General features: G+C 42.6%; 1 protein-coding gene across 1 annotated transcript; it reads right to left on the reverse strand.

Moving 5' to 3' along the window:
- Positions 1–1,026: 1,026 nt before the first annotated feature.
- On the reverse strand, positions 1,027–16,423 carry uba2 (ubiquitin-like modifier activating enzyme 2). Its single transcript, XM_055039449.1, has 17 exons — positions 16,217–16,423; positions 14,712–14,795; positions 14,557–14,627; positions 14,211–14,275; positions 14,026–14,126; positions 13,812–13,933; positions 13,619–13,686; positions 13,092–13,213; positions 12,395–12,494; positions 12,102–12,256; positions 5,123–5,216; positions 4,873–4,985; positions 4,423–4,578; positions 4,251–4,347; positions 3,165–3,270; positions 2,921–3,063; positions 1,027–1,977 (listed from the first exon to the last, which is right to left on the reverse strand). Exons 1-17 carry the CDS (start codon positions 16,355–16,357, stop codon positions 1,775–1,777), a joined length of 1,941 nt encoding a protein of 646 aa, XP_054895424.1. The 5' UTR covers positions 16,358–16,423; the 3' UTR covers positions 1,027–1,774.
- Between the last annotated feature and the right edge of the window lie 172 nt (positions 16,424–16,595).

The raw sequence follows: 16,595 nt of genomic DNA on the forward strand, positions 1-16,595 counted from the left end.
AAACATGAATCTGGGGCTTCTCTTTTCAGCACACGTCCCAGGTGAACCAGCCTGTTCCCAGCTCCTTCTGACATTCTTCACAAACATCTTAATGAGCAGCTGTTGCCTGTTTTCAGACAAGATCATGAACAGAAAATACTTCAATAACAAATATTTAGACCTCTGGCTCTCATATTTCACTTTATATTTTACTGAGAATGATTTCGGTCCATTTGGTTCTTGTGGAGCAGTTGGACGCACCACTGCCTTTATTTTTACTTATAACAAAGCATTTTTGCCATAAGTGAAAAAAATCTGCAAGTGGAACTAGTACTTTTTAAAATCAATATTCAATAATTGAATATTGATATATTTTATCAAAAAGTTACTTGTGAGCTAGTTTTATTGTATTTCAAGTATATTGAGATATTTGCGCTAGAAAAACTTGGTGAGATTTAATGTTTTTGTACCAAGTTGCTGTATAATAATAGCAACTTGGCACAATTATATTGCTATAATACAAATATTTTCTTTCGCAGCCTTTTCTAAACCTGTTAGCAGTGTGCTAATAAATGTTCCAGGACTGTATGTTCCTTTAGATAAGAACATTTTACATTGTGACCTTTAACCGTCATTTTTAGTTTAGTAATCCTTTGAGTTATGCTCAGCAGGCAAAGTGTTTACACTATGATGGTTGCCATAATGATACGGCCAGGATTAAAGCAAAGTGGCAGGAATGATGAAACAGGAATGATAAACTCAGTTCAGTTGATTTGTTTTATGTTTACAGGTCAAACATTTTAACCTAAACATTAAAATGTTTATTTTATAACATAGAGCACTATGAGCTGCCTTGTTTTTGAAATGCGCTTTGCAAAGAAACTCGTTGATTCATTTTGCAGAGCTGTATATTCTCAGTATTAATTTCTACTGATTTTGATTAATCTGGTTTACAATTTCAGTAAAACATTAAAATTCAGTCTGAGATTTTGTTTGACCATTTCAGGTTAACAGAACCACAAAAACCAAAAAGAAACTTGACAGAAAAAAAGTCATAAACTGTTGTATTTATTATTTTCATTAAATTGGTCCAAAAGGTTCATAAACAGAAAACCAGTATGAAATAATGGACACACAGGAATCAGAGATATTCAGCTTTAAACAGAAAATAACCGCACTTGTGGTTCTGAAGGCCGACTCTATCAAGTTAACCTTTGACACTGACACAGTAACCGTAAGCTTCAGGAAACTGAGCGGCTGCAGTTTCCCTGGTGGCCATGTTGGCTCCTCTCTGGTATAACTTATGAGGGTTCTGTTTGCAGAAAAACTTGTCTAATCGTGAAATAGAGGTAGCAAACTAACACTCTTATGGCACAAACTGGCCAGAACCTCTCTGTGTGTGTGCATGACTGGAACCCTAAGACATCAACGACTGTTGACCTCTTTCACCTTTTTTTTGTTTTTGTTTCCAAACACCTCCACTGACATCCTGACTCGTGTTGCATGAGGAGTACAGTACATTTATTTAAAAAAAAACAACAAAAAAAGCCTTTTTAAAACCATCAAGAGAAGCAGTGCAAGACCTTAAATGAATAAAAATATGCAAACTTTACTGCATTTTCAAAAGTTTGTTTAAAATATTGAATCTATTTACAGTCATGTCTGAAAGTCGGCATGAAAGCAGGAAAAGGAGCGGGGACTAAAAGATGAAAGTTCTTCATTGAACTGGTGGTTTTATTGATTTCAGCCTACTGTCTTTGAAAACATAATGATTTCATCAGAGTCCTTCAGAGCTTTAGTCCAAAGCGATGATGTCATCGTCGTCGTCATTGTCTGCAGCTGATTGGTCCGTTCGTGGGCGCTTGGTGGAGGTTTCGCCGGTCTCTGAGTCCTCTTGGTGCTTCCTCTTGGTGGCGGTTGGCGGCGCCGCAGAGCAGGACGGTGATCCCACTTCCTCATCAGAGTCCACTATCATGATGTCATCATCGGCTGCTGCAGCTGAAATTCAACACAATTAAGGATGACTTATGATACTTCTTTGAACAAGTTAGGATGGAGATATGGCCTAAACAAAACATCTTTAAAAAAATTTTTGCGCAAAATCATTCTCAGATAATGAGGCCTCAGCAGAACTCAGTTCTGCCTGTGTTGAGCTGTTTTAGGGCCTCCCGTCACTTTAAATCCAAACAAACTGCTTCTGGTCACGCCCCCAACTCAACGTTTACACTCATAGAAATGGCTGCAAACAGATGTACAACTACTCAACAGTACATCTTTGAAAGGCATTAGTAGAGCCTCCTGCACAACCAACAACATTACAGCAAGTGGTTTCTGGATGGTAAGTCAACAACAAAACACTTGCCTTTTCCAGCAGCCATTGTATAGCACATACAAAAGTAAAACTAGCTGACCAAATGTGCTGGTGCTTAATTTAGGTTTCTGGGTAACAGCACACTGCCCATTGAATGTGACTTAATAAGGAGTATTTTGAAATGGCAGATTTACTCACACATATTTAGCTTCACATAAATATTACGGGATTATTTCATGATGTCCCATTATATCTGGCAAAATTAAGTTGGGATTTGGAGAAGTTTTTCCAGGAAAGTAAGTCTTTTTTTTTTTATTTCTTCTGTATGTTTGAACAAAAATCAGAATCAGAATTCTGACTTTAATCTTTTGAGATCAGAGTTCTGTGCAATTCAGAATTATCTGAATTCTGACTCCAAGCTCAAAATTCTAATTTTTGATAACATTTCAGATTAATAAAAAACAACAACATAAAAAACACAGCTCACAGCTCTAAGGACTTGGTCTGTTTTTAGAAGCAGTTGAAACATGGAAGCATAAAAACAAGCCAAATCATCAGGCCAGAAACTCAATGAAGACATTTCCATCTTTAAAATAAAATATAAAATGAAAATGATGTTTTGATGCCGACCTTTCGAAGACGTGGACGGTTGGGCGGAGTCTTTGTTGCCATTGGTGATGCTGTTGACTTCCTCCTGGTTGGTCTGAGGGGGCGGAGCTTTATCCGGCGCCTCGCCCACCACCTCAAACTCCACGTCTCGCTCAAGCTCCTCACTGCCAACAAAAACAAATGATATTATATTTCATATCTATATTTTCTGTTTGCTCATAAGAATCAACAGAAGGGGGTAAAGTTGGATCTGACGGCCACACACGTGTGCAGGACGTTGATGAGGAGCGTGTAGTCCTGAAGGAAGTCGTCAGACTGTAGACGGCTGCCGTTACGAATCCCAAAGTCAGAGAGGAATTTGTTGTTGTTGGCTGGGAAGGAAAAAAAAATGCAGATTAGAAATCACAGATCCAAAACTGTGATCAGCAGCTGGGACTCAGTGAATGAGGCTTGTTGTGGTCCTTAAAATTGAATTAACACCCAATAGACAAATTCTTATAAAAATAAAAAAAAAAAGTGGGAAGAGCCAAAATATTGAGGGGCGTGGCCAAGTCTGCCACCTTTTCTATTCTCAGAAGATGAGATGTTGCTTTTTCTCAAATCACTATTATCTTAAACCAAACATGAACCAAAGAAATCTAATTAAAGATGCACCAAACTAAGTCATATGCAGTTAAATTAACAGTTTGTTCAAAACTAATTATTCTTAATAAGCGATAAGCAGAGCACCCAATAATTGTACTCACTTAAAAGTAGTTTTACGTCAAGATATTTTTACTCATCTAAGAAATTACTCGAGTAAAAAATAATCTAGTAAGACGTCTACTATACAATAACTGACTAACTGATCAAATTATCAACCATTTCAAATTTTAAAATTACATCATCAGATGGACTAAAATATAAAGGACAAAAAAAAAATTTATATCAGTAACAAAAAAATTAAACTTTCCAAATCAGTTTCATTCAATAAAAACTTAAACTAACAAAAACAGGTGTGTGTCTGTGTCTGGTGAATTTTTGGTTAAAACATGTTTGTTATTCATTCAGAGGGTAGAAAATACAGAATCTTTTCTCCAGTCGAAGTAACGATACGTCAGAATAAAATTACTCAAAAAATGTAAAAAGTACAGCGTAGTAAAAATACTAAAAATATATGTTTTCAAAAAAGGCACTCAAGTAAATGTAACTAATTAAATGTAACTAGTTACTACATAAGCCTGCTTTTAACAAACTTTAGGAAACCAATAGTCAGCCTCTGTTACTTTGCTGTTTTCAGAATAAACCTCAAATAGAAATCTGCCTTAAATATGTAAGAGTCAGAAGAAATGGCTTAAAAGTCTTAAATTACTTTCCGTCTCTCCTTCCTCTGAGGAAATGAGGATGGTTCCTTTGCCGTCTTCTATCTGAACATCCGGAGCGACCATGCCGAACCGCTCCTTCAGGATCTGAACAGAAATCAGAGCAACGTTATATCATTTCGCTCCATCGCTCAGTGACAACTGGCTCCAGTTTGGGTTTACCTTGTCCTGCAGACACAGAACCGTCGTTTTCTGCACGTTGACTTTGACTGTGACTTCTGGTTTGCTGGCGCAGACGTAACAGTTTGGACTGGGTTTGTCCAGAATACAGGGCACCAGCAGCTTCTTTCTGAGGTTCGGACATTTATTCAGGAAGATCTGGAATGAATGGACACCAGGGTTAGCAGAGGAGAAGTCAGAGTTTTCGTCCTTGAACTCTACCCCCCGACCAAAGCTTTAAAACTCCTTATCAGAGGAGAAACACAGCAGGTCAACAAACATGACAAGTTTGAGGGAGATAGGAAAGAACGCGTTTTGGTTCTGGAACAGAGGAACACATTTTTTTATCAGATGGAATCTTGAGTTGTTGATTTCTAAAAGCTCAACACAGAGATAACAAACATTTTTGTTAACATATCATCATGTCTGCAAACAGAGGCCTGCTGGACTCACCGTGCGGCAGGACTCCAGCTCTCCAGACAGGATCTTCAGTCCTTCCAGCACAATGAGTCCAGCAATAACAGCGTTGGTCGTGGCGATGGCGGGGATGATGTTTCCTGCCATGGCTGGAAGAAAATAAAAAACGTTTTACTGAAACTCCGAACCAGGGTTGTTTCAGGATCTTCAAGCTGAGATCCGGCTCATGAATCTTTCAAAAAAGATTTCTAGAAGCTGTTTCAAGCATCCAAAAATAAAAACTTACATTTTACATCGAAGCGGCTCTTCATGTTCATGCTGAAGATGTTCATACGCAGGTTTGCTGCTGCAGTAACAAAGTCCATGGCAGGTGGGTCATCCTGACAGCAAGAAGATGGAAATGAGTTAAAGCAAGTCAAGTGGCCTGCTAAATATATATAAAGAATAAAGTGGGAGGTGGGTCAGTTATACTAGCTTAACTTTGACAACCTTAACATGTAGATGTGCTGCAGTGTGTTTAGATTCAGTAAAAAAAATAAAAAGCAACACACACACACTCTGACAGATCAATCAGTAGAGTATGTGTTTAAGTTACCACTTACTAATAATCGTTAAACTTACTAATATCATGAAAACATAAATCTGTGATGGACTGAATGCTCCGGTTTGGGATTTTTATGCGCTTTTTTTTGGATGGCGTGTTTTTGGAGTTGATTACTGAAACATTTAACTTAATTTCTGCTCTATGGGCTGGTGGAGCTGTTGTCCGTTAGTTGCATTAGCAACAGGTCTTTGTGTGGCATCAAGGCAAAACAGAAAATAAAAAACACGCAGTATTAAAGCAACTCAGTCATATTTTATAGAAATGGGATAAGAAATAAAGGTGCTATATATATATATATATATATATATATATATATATATATATATATATATATATATATATATATATATTCCCTTCTCAACCACCGCGGGTGGTTCTTATCCTCTGAGCTCGGGTCCTCTACCAGAGGCCTGGGAGCTTGAGGGTCCTGCGCAGTATCTTGGCTGTGCCAAGGACTGCTGCACATTTCTGGACTGAGATGTCTGATGTTGTTCCTGGGATCTGTTGTAGCCACTGCTCCAGTTTGGGGGTTACTGCCCCGAGGTCCCCGATGACCACAGGGACCACTGTGGTCTTCACCTTCCAGGCCCTCTCCAGTTCTTCCCTGAGGCCCTGGTATTTCTCCAGTTTCTCCTTTTTCCTGATGTTGCAATCACTTGGTATTGCTACATCAACCACAACGGCTTTCCTCTGATGTTTATCCACTACGACAATGTCTGGTTGGTTCGCCATTACCATTTTGTCTGTCTGGATCTGGAAGTCCCACAGGATCTTAGCTCTGGCGTTCTCCACCACCTTGGGGGTGTTTCCCACTTTGATCTCGGGGTTTCCAGTCCATATTCTGCACAGATGTTTCTGTACACTATGCCTGCCACTTGGTTATGTCGCTCCATGTACGCTTTACCTGCCAGTATCTTGCACCCTGCTGTGATGTGCTGGACTGTCTCAGGGGCCTCCTTGCACAACCTACACCTTGGGTCTTGTCTGGTGTGGTAGATCTGGGCCTCTATTGCTCTGGTGTTTAGGGCCTGTTCCTGGGCGGCCAGGATGAGGGCCTCTGTGCTGTCCTTGAGTCCAGCTTTTTCCAGCCATTGGTAGGATTTACTGATATCAGCCACTTGGGTTATTTGCTGGTGGTACATCCCATGTAGGGGCTTGTCCTCCCATGATGGTATCTCTGGCACCTCAACCTCCGTTCCCTGTTTTCTGAGATATTCACTGAGCACATTGTCTGTTGAGGCTTTGTCCTCAACAGACAAAGCCTTTGTCCTGATGTATTTATGGATCTTAGTTGTTTCGTCCTGGACAGTGGTTCTCACACTCACTAGTCCTCTGCCTCCGTCCTTGCGGCTCGTGTACAGTCTCAGGGTGCTGGATTTGGGATGGAACCCTCCATGCATGGTTAGTAGCTTTCTAGTCTTAATATCTGTGGCTTTTATCTCCTCCTTTGGCCAGCTGATTATTCCAGCAGGGTATCTGATTACTGGCAGGGCATAGCTGTTTATCGCACGGATTTTGTTCTTGCCATTGAGCTGGCTTCTCAGGACTTGCCTTATTCGTTGGAGGTATTTAGCTGTGGCTCCTTTCCTTGTGGCCTCATCGAGGTTGCCATTTGCTTGTGGTAAACCTAGGTACTTGTAACTGTCCTCTATGTCTGCTATTGTTCCTTGTGGGAGTGAGACTCCTTCTGTGCGGATCACCTTCCCCCTCTTTGGACCAGCCGACCACACTTCTCTAGTCCGAATGACATCCCAATGATCCTGGTGGTGTAGATCAGTGAGTCGATGTCTCGCTCACTCTTGGCATACAGCTTGATGTCATCCATGTAGAGGAGGTGACTGATGTTGGCCCCATTTTTGAGTCGGTATCCGTAGCCAGTCTTGTTGATAATTTGGCTGAGGGGGTTCATGCAGAACAGTAGCGGGAACAGAGCATCTCTTTGGTATATGCCACATTTGATGGACACTTGTGCAAGTGGTTTGCAGTTGGCTTCAAGGGTGGTTTTCCACAGCTTCATCGAGTTTGCAATGAAGGCTCTCAGAATCCTGTTGATGTTATACATCTCTAGGCATTCAATGATCCAAGTATGCGGCATTGAGTCATAGGCTTTCTTGTAATCGATCCAAGCCATGCACAGGTTGGTGTGTCGGGTTTTGCAGTCTCGGGCAACTGTGCGGTCTACGAGGAGTTGGTGTTTGGCTCCTCTGGATACCCTTCTGTGCCGTGCTCATGTGTTTATCCATGTGTTTGCTTATCTTGGCCGCTATGATGCCTGACATGAGCTTCCAGGTTGTGGAGAGGCAGGTTATTGGTCGGTAGTTGGGTGGGACTGGACCCTTTGATGGATCCTTCTGGATTAGGATTGTCCGCCCTTCAGTTAACCATTCAGGGTGAGTCCCACTTTGTAGCAGCTGGTTCATTTGGGCTGCCAGTCGCTCATGGAGAGCAGTGAGTTTCTTTAGCCAGTAGGCATGGATCATGTCAGGCTGTCCAGTTTTTCATACCTGAGACTCTTTCTTGAACATCTGTCACAGTGCTCAGGGAGGTTGCTGTGGTCTCTCGTAGAGAGATCAGCCACTGTGCATTGCTGTTGTGGGACGCCTCCCTTTCCCATATGCCTTTCCAGTATTGTTCAGTCTCCAGCCTTGGTGGGTCTGCTCTGTTCTTATTACCCTGCCATTGAGAGTACACCTTAGCTGGTTGAGTGGAGAAGAGCCGGTTAATCCTTCTGGATTCATTCTCCCTTGTGTATCTCTTTAGGCGGCTGGCCAAGTCTTGGAGCCTCTGTTTGGCAGTTTCAAGTGCTTCAGGTATGGGCATCTGCCTGTACTTTCTGGGTACTGGTCTTTTCATTGTACCCTTGTGGAGCTCTGACAGTTGGCTCACTTCCCTCCTTGTTATCTTGATTTTAGCCTCTAACCGTCTTTTCCATGGTGGGTATTGGTTGCATCTCATGGTTGCTCTTATAGCCAAGTATCTCAAGGATCACTGATGCTGAGTTGTAGATCAGCTCATTGGTTTCTGTTATGGTGTTGGTAGGGATCGTTCTCAATGCTGCATTCACATTCTCAATGAGACTTTCTGATGGTACTTCACTCAGCCGTTGTAATTGGCGCCGAGGAGGCCTGGTTGTCATTCGGGTCATGATTCTCTCTCTCAGGTCAGCAGCCTCACTGGGTGGGGACTTGTAGTTAAGTCCCCACAGTCCTGACATCCGGGTTCCTCCCTTTTGCCGTAGCATTTGTGTTGTATCTCGTCAATCTCAAGTTGTGATAGCAGTTGCCGTTTGCGGATGTTGGAACACTGAGCTACTAGTTGTTTAGCGCTTAGTGTTGACTGGGGATGTCGAAGTAACCATTCCTTCCCCAGTCTTTGCATGTAACCTCTCTGACTAGGGTTACTTGAGTAGTAGCATTCCAACAGATCCACATTTTCATCTCTCGCCCATTTCCGTCTTGTTCCAGTAGCCCATTTGTCATCAAGGTGCTCTGGTTCCCCAACACCTGACGCAGACCTTGTTTGGCCGGGCGACGTCTGAGCCGGCATGTTACGCAACTTAGTATCTCTCATGGTATGAGGTAGGCAGTAGCTTGAAGGGTCTTGCCTAAGGACCCAGACTGGATTCGAACCCTGCCCTCTCGGGTGATATACTGATGCCTTATGTATTGAGCTATCCAGACAGCTATATATATATATATATATATATATATATATATATATATATATATATATATATATATATATATATATATATATAAATTCCCTTCCCACCTACCGCGGGTGGTTCTTATCCTCTGAGCTCGGGTCCTCTACCAGAGGCCTGGGAGCTTGAGGGTTCTGCGCAGTATCTTGGCTGTGCCAAGGACTGCACATTTCTGGACTGAGATGTCTGATGTTGTTCCTGGGATCTGTTGTAGCCACTGCTCCAGTTTGGGGGTTAGTGCCCCGAGGGCCCCGATGACCACAGGGACCACTGTGGTCTTCACCTTCCAGGCCCTCTCCAGTTCTTCCCTGAGATATATATATATATATAATATATATATATATATATATATATATATATATATATATATATATATATATATATATATATATATATATATAAAAAATTCCCTTCTCACCCACCGCGGGTGGTTCTTATCCTCTGAGCTCGGGTCCTCTACCAGAGGCCTGGGAGCTTGAGGGTCCTGCGCAGTATCTTGGCTGTGCCAAGGACTGCACATTTCTGGACTGAGATGTCTGATGTTGTTCCTGGGATCTGTTGTAGCCACTGCTCCAGTTTGGGGGTTACTGCCCCGAGGGCCCCGATGACCACAGGCACCACTGTGGTCTTCACCTTCCAGGCCCTCTCCAGTTCTTCCCTGAGGCCCTGGTATTTCTCCAGGTTCTCGTGCTCCTTTTTCCTGATGTTGCAATCACTTGGTATTGCTACATCAACCACAACGGCTTTCCTCTGATGTTTATCCACTACGACAATGTCTGGTTGGTTCGCCATTACCATTTTGTCTGTCTGGATCTGGAAGTCCACAGGATCTTAGCTCTGGCGTTCTCCACCACCTTTGGGGGTGTTTCCCACTTTGATCTCGGGGTTTCCAGTCCATATTCTGCACAGATGTTTCTGTACACTATGCCTGCCACTTGGTTATGTCGTTCCATGTACGCTTTCCCTGCCAGTATCTTGCACCCTGCTATGATGTGCTGGACTGTCTCAGGGGCCTCCTTGCACAACCTACACCTTGGGTCTTGTCTGGTGTGGTAGATCTGGGCCTCTATTGCTCTGGTGTTTAGGGCCTGTTCCTGGGGGGCCAGGAGGGCCTCTGTGCTGTCCTTGAGTCCAGCTTTTTCCAGCCATTGGTAGGATTTACTGATATCAGCCACTTGGGTTATTTGCTGGTGGTACATCCCATGTAGGGGCTTGTCCTCCCATGATGGTATCTCTGGCACCTCAACCTCCGTTCCCTGTTGTCTGAGACATTCACTGAGCACATTGTCTGTTGAGGCTTTGTCCCTGATGTATTTATGGATTTTAGTTGTTTCGTCCTGGACAGTGGTTCTCACACTCACTAGTCCTCTGCCTCCTTCCTTGTGGCTCGTGTACAGTCTCAGGGTGCTGGATTTGGGATGGAACCCTCCATGCATGGTTAGTAGCTTTCTAGTCTTAATATCTGTGGCTTTTATCTCCTCCTTTGGCCAGCTAATTATTCCAGCAGGGTATCTGATTACTGGCAGGGCATAGCTGTTTATCGCACGAATTTTGTTCTTGCCATTGAGCTGGCTTCTCAGGACTTGCCTTATTTGTTGGAGGTATTTAGCTGTGGCTCCTTTCCTTGTGGCCTCATCGAGGTTGCCATTTGCTTGTGGTATACCTAGGTACTTGTAACTGTCCTCTATGTCTGCTATTGTTCCTTGTGGGAGTGAGACTCCTTCTGTGCGGATCACCTTCCCCCTCTTTGTGATCAGCCGACCACACTTCTCTAGTCCGAATGGCATCCCAATGTCAGTGCTGTAGATCCTGGTGGTGTGGATCAGTGAGTCGATGTCTCGCTCACACTTGGCGTACAGCTTGATGTCATCCATGTAGAGGAGGTGACTGATGTTGGCCCCATTTTTGAGTCGGTATCCGTAGCCAGTCTTGTTGATAATTTGGCTGAGGGGGTTCAGGCCTATGCAGAACAGTAGCGGGGACAGAGCATCTCCTTGGTATATGCCACATTTGATGGACACTTGTGCAAGTGGTTTGCAGTTGCTTCAAGGGTGGTTTTCCACAGCTTCATCGAGTTTGCAATGAAGGCTCTCAGAATCCTGTTGATGTTATACATCTCTAGGCATTCAATGATCCAAGTATGCGGCATTGAGTCATAGGCTTTCTTGTAATCGATCCAAGCCATGCACAGGTTGGTGTGTCGGGTTTTGCAGTCTCGGGCAACTGTGCGGTCTACGAGGAGTTGGTGTTTGGCCTCTGGTATTTACACCGATACCCTTCTGTGCCGTGCTCATGTGTTTATCCATGTGTTTGCTTATCTTGGCCGCTATGATGCCTGACATGAGCTTCCAGGTTGTGGAGAGGCAGGTTATTGGTCGGTAGTTGGGTGGGACTGGACCCTTTGATGGATCCTTCTGGATTAGGATTGTCCGCCCTTCAGTTAACCATTCAGGGTGAGTCCCACTTTGTAGCAGCTGGTTCATTTGGGCTGCCAGTCGCTCATGGAGAGCAGTGAGTTTCTTTAGCCAGTAGGCATGGATCATGTCAGGCCCTGGTGCTGTCCAGTTTTTCATGCCTGAGACTCTTTCTTGATTTGGGCATCTGACTGTACTTTCTGGGTACTGGTCTTTTCATTGTACCCTTGTGGAGCTCTGACAGTTGGCTCACTTCCCTCCTTGTTACCTTGATTTTAGCCTCTAACGTCTTTTCCATGGTGGGTATTGGGTCTCATGGTTGCTCTTATAGCCAAGTATCTCAAGGATCACTGATGCTGAGTTGTAGATCAGCTCATTGGTTTCTGTTATGGTGTTGGTAGGGATCGTTCTCAATGCTGCATTCACATTCTCAATGAGACTTTCAGATGGTACTTCACTCAGACGTTGTAATTGGCGCCGAGGAGGCCTGGTTGTCATTTGGGTATATATATATATATATAAGCGCGTTTCCTCTGGAGCGAACCTTGTCCCAGACGAGCTCGGCGCCCTCGCCCTTCTCCTGCAGCTGTGTGCGCAGCGTTTCCACGCTGTGCCGGAACAGCCGGCAGTAGCCCCAGACATCCAGAACCTGCTGGTCCTTCAGCCCGGACGTCACTGGACTCTCCTCCTGAGGATGGGCTGAGACCATGACAGATGAATTAATCACCCAGACAGCAGAAACTCAGGTCATTCATAAAAACAAACCAATAAAACCCCAAATTTTCTTCATCCTGCATAAGCCAGAAAACTGACTTATGTTGGATCTCAGGAACTCACCGCTGTTCTCCAGCTGCTGCCAGTCCAGAGGAACAGGAGCTTTCCTCTTTTTCCACAGCTTGTCCATGGTCAGCAGGTACATGATGTCATCTTTGAAGAGCTTTGGAGAGCCAATCAGAGCAGAGATTGTTACTGCAAGTCAGATCTGATAATGTCACAGAGAAACACGATCTGAACGCCGCCAAAGTTTCTGGTAAACCATCAAACAAAGTTCCACCTGTCTGGTGAGAAAGGTTTAGTTTCTGCAGCAGAAACAGAAACCCAGCAGTAGATTTGTAGTTTTACTAGAGCTGAAACGATTAATCGCGATGAATTGATTACTGAAATAATTGTCAACTAATTTTGTGATTGATTAATCACTAACTGGAGTGTACAGTCAAAAAAAGGATCAATAATTTGTTTCTTTGAACTGTGATCCCAACATTAAAGCTCTATGAAGTTATGAGGCTCAGTTGAAGAGAAAAAAGGAGAAAATAATAGACAAAAACCAAAATTAATGACAAAAACGTTTAATGATGCTTAAAAAGTGGAAAAGGAATAACAATAAAAACACAAAATAACACTGGAGCAAAGATCTGCACTTGAGCTCGAATCTTTATATTGAAATAAGAAATCATTTTTTCTTTCCACTGGTTTGATAACTAAAGCAAAGTGAAGTGATGCAGCATCAAACTGCTGGGTTTAGTTCTGCTGTCACCTTGTTGAAGAGCTTGACAGGGTCGTAACCGGTGGACCGGGCCCACTCTTTGGTGGAAACGCGCCTGATGTCGCCGTCCTGCTCCGAGGCCGTGGCGCGGGCTGCCGTGTCTTCAGGGTTCCCTGTTCACACGAACAGTTCTCTCAGTTCACTACAGAGAATCACCTGCATGCTTTCAGAATCACTGTTGCTTAAAACAGAGCTGAAACAATTAATCATGATGAATCAATGATCGAAATAATTGTCTACTAATTATAAATTTTTCTAAAAATAAAAACAAGCAATGCTTAGCCTTGCTAAGCAAGGCATTGCTTAGCCCTGAAGTCATAGCCCAGACTTCAGGGCTATGAACATTTTAGCCCTGAAGTCTGGCATGGCAGGCCGCCAGACTTATAATACACAGAGGGAAACCCTGTACACAAAGTTATTGTTAGCTTAACTTTTTATTGTGAATTTACTGAAATAGCCGTTAGCTGCAGTTCTCGTTTAAAACTCTGAACAGCCGAGGAAAAATGCATCCGACTCACATGCAGCTTCCGGGTCGGCCGTGTCTGGTGAAACTTCTTGGTCTGCGTCTTCCTCTCCAAACAGCTGGCTAGAAACCAAACGCTAAAATCACAACCAACTAACTGACTGAACATGTAAACCCCAAATAATCGAAAAGTGTTTTCAAAATAGAAGGAAAACAATTTTATGGTCGTTGTAAAACGAGAATCTTACTTGAAGAGATACTTGGCCCAGACGATGCAGTGAATGGGCTCGGACGGTGTGTTTCTGATGGTGCATCCTGGGAAAGTTTTCTGGGCCGGCTTTGGCTGGCACTCATAGCACTCCGTCATTCCCTGATGTCAACAGAGACAGAGATAAAGAGCAGGAGGAACTAAAAATGAAAGTTTTGAGGGGGTTTTGGCCAAATGAAGGTGTGGACATTTACCTTTTTGATGACGGTGACCTGTCCCAGATACCCTGCAGTGCCGCTCTCTATCAGAGGAATATCAGCTGCCAGGCACATCCTGTTGACGTGGTTGCGGGCAGCTAGAGGAAGAATACCGATACTTTCATCATCTGGACTCAGAACAAAGGGAGGGATAAATGAAAAATAATCCCATGTTCGCTTACCTCTGTTGTCCAGAGCATTCATCACCAACATGAACTTTCTGAAGAACTCCACATTGTAATCAGGGCTGTTGAGAAAAACACAACTCGTCACAAACTTTATCTTTAAGTTTTACTTTAAGTTGTTGTTGAGTTTTAAGCTGTTACATTTTTATTTTCTCATTTAAACAGGAATTTAGTTGTTTATTTCCACCTCTTACTGTATTTCTAATATATTAAAAAAGGCTCAAGTGGGCAAACAAAACAAAAAATCTGCAGAATGTGACAATTTTACAATCTGATTAATTATCTGTATGATCAAATGGAAAATAAATTACACTTTTATTTCCTGTAAAAAAGGGAGACTCACTTCATGATGCTGTCATGGTAGGCTGTGATGTTTGCGCTGGGGCAGAACTGCAGGGCGCTCTCCTTAGCCACCTGGAGAAGCAACCCAACCAAAGACATCAGAGTTAAAAATGCTACTGAATATAACGTTAACTTGGCTGTTTGGAGTTTACACACCTGTGCTTTGGATTTGCCGACATGTTTCTTCTGAAACAGGAACTGACGGTTGAGGTTGCTCACATCGATTGTGTCCAAGTCAATCTGCAGAAATCAGTAAGTTTAACACATCCCAGAAAGAGAACTAAAGTGGAAATCTTAGTGGGTTTTGTTCCATTTTGTTCGCCTTGTAGCATCTACAGCAGCATCTCAAACTCTCGTCCATTACAGCAGGTGTCCTGCAACCTTTAGCCATGACCAGCACGTCTGACTCTAATGATTTAATTGCCATTTCAGACGTGTCTCAAAGTTGCAAAAGCTGCCTTTGAAGACTATGGTTTGAGACCCCTGAGTTACAGGAAAACCTGGCAAAATCTGTGATGAGCTATTTTCACCGACACCAAGTTAAAACACCTGGAAACTGCAACTCCAACAAGCTCCATTAATGTGGCCTAACATGTCAACTAATAAGTCAGCTAATGATTATTTTAGTATTCAATTGTTCTATCGATTAAACTAGTGTGCTATCTGGATCAAAACAAATAGCACACCCTGCAGATTTTTTTTTATTGAACAACAATATTAGAAATAAAATGTGTAAATAAATAGTTCAATGCATTTTAAAATAAGAAGTTTTTATTGCCCAAAACTCAAAAACAGCATTCCATTCAATAAAAAATTGTCAAAAGATCAACTTTACATCAATTTCCTGGAATTGAACATTTTGTTTTTTATCTTCCATGTAAAATGTCAACATTTTCTTTTTTACTTAATTACTACTTAAGTAATAAGAAAACTTAAGTAATTAATGTTTCTTTCTTTTTTGATTTTGCATATTCCAGTTAATGATTAGCTGTTTTTTCTTCTGATGGAAACAATGCTTGTGGGACCTCTGATCAAAGTGCATCATGTTTTACTTTTGAATTCAATTATTGAAATAATTGAAACTTTCATTGATATTCCAGTTTATTATTGATGCTCTCCTCTGGAATTGGTGAACTGATTAATTTCAGTTTCAAAAGCGACATGGATATTTAGTCTTTCTCTAAATTATTAAACCGTTTGAAACAAGAAATTTATCTTTTCTGTCTCTTTATTCAAGCTGTTCAATTGTTTATGATTCTGGCTCAGCTGCTTGGCTGTCATTCAAGGTTCCCCTCATTATTACAGTAACACTAGTTTATAAAATACCAGCTTTTCAGCACCAGTCTAACAGAACAGTTAGAGCCCCGGTGTTGTGGACATATTTGTCCTCCCTGAAATTAAACCACCGGTCAGTGAGGCTCTGTACGAAAGCCTGGCTAAGTTAGCATCAATAATGGCGCCAAATACTGAATAAAACACTGAAGCTCCGCTCATATTTTAAAAAACTCAAACCCTCGGTCTTAACATATAGCAAAGCAAACACTCTCTATGAACATTTTAGCCCTGAAATTCGCGACTCTGAAATTACTCCTAACCCTACCCGCCCCCCAGCAACACAAAGACCGAGCTAACTGCTAGCATCAAGCAGAAACGGAACGAACCACATCAATGTTCTTGAAGCCGGTGAGGACCAAGTTTTTTAGCAGCTCACAGCCGATACCTCCCGCTCCCACCACCAGAACCTTGCAGCTGGACAAAGAGTCAGCCAGCTCTTTTCGGAGGGAACCCACTAGTTGGACCATAATGATGCACGTCAGAGCAAATCCTGCAAGCAGCACCGGGTGGTTAGCGGCTAACAGCTAGCTACTCTCGTTCTTCATCGCCCCGCCCACCGCCGGCTTGATTCTTCTTCGTGGGTCAAACTGCAACAACAGATGGTCATTACTGCCACGATGTTACAATTCAATACAAAACAACAATATTTGACTTTTCCAGCTATGTTCTTCAAAAAGAAACGACAAATAATTATTTTGTGCTGTT

Source organism: Poeciliopsis prolifica, unplaced genomic scaffold (assembly GCF_027474105.1).
Source record: "Poeciliopsis prolifica strain line A6 unplaced genomic scaffold, Auburn_PproV2 SCAFFOLD001, whole genome shotgun sequence".
Taxonomy (NCBI): domain Eukaryota; kingdom Metazoa; phylum Chordata; class Actinopteri; order Cyprinodontiformes; family Poeciliidae; genus Poeciliopsis; species Poeciliopsis prolifica.

Coding starts and splice junctions, on each gene's coding strand:
- uba2 (XM_055039449.1), bottom strand. CDS start 16,357: ATGGTCCAACTAGTGGGTTCCCTCCGAAAAGAGCTGGCTGACTCTTTG. Junction 14,276..14,556: donor TACCATGACAGCATCATGAA/GTGAGTCTCCCT, acceptor TTTTCTCAACAG/CCCTGATTACAATGTGGAGT. Junction 13,687..13,811: donor TGGGCCAAGTATCTCTTCAA/GTAAGATTCTCG, acceptor TTTGGTTTCTAG/CCAGCTGTTTGGAGAGGAAG.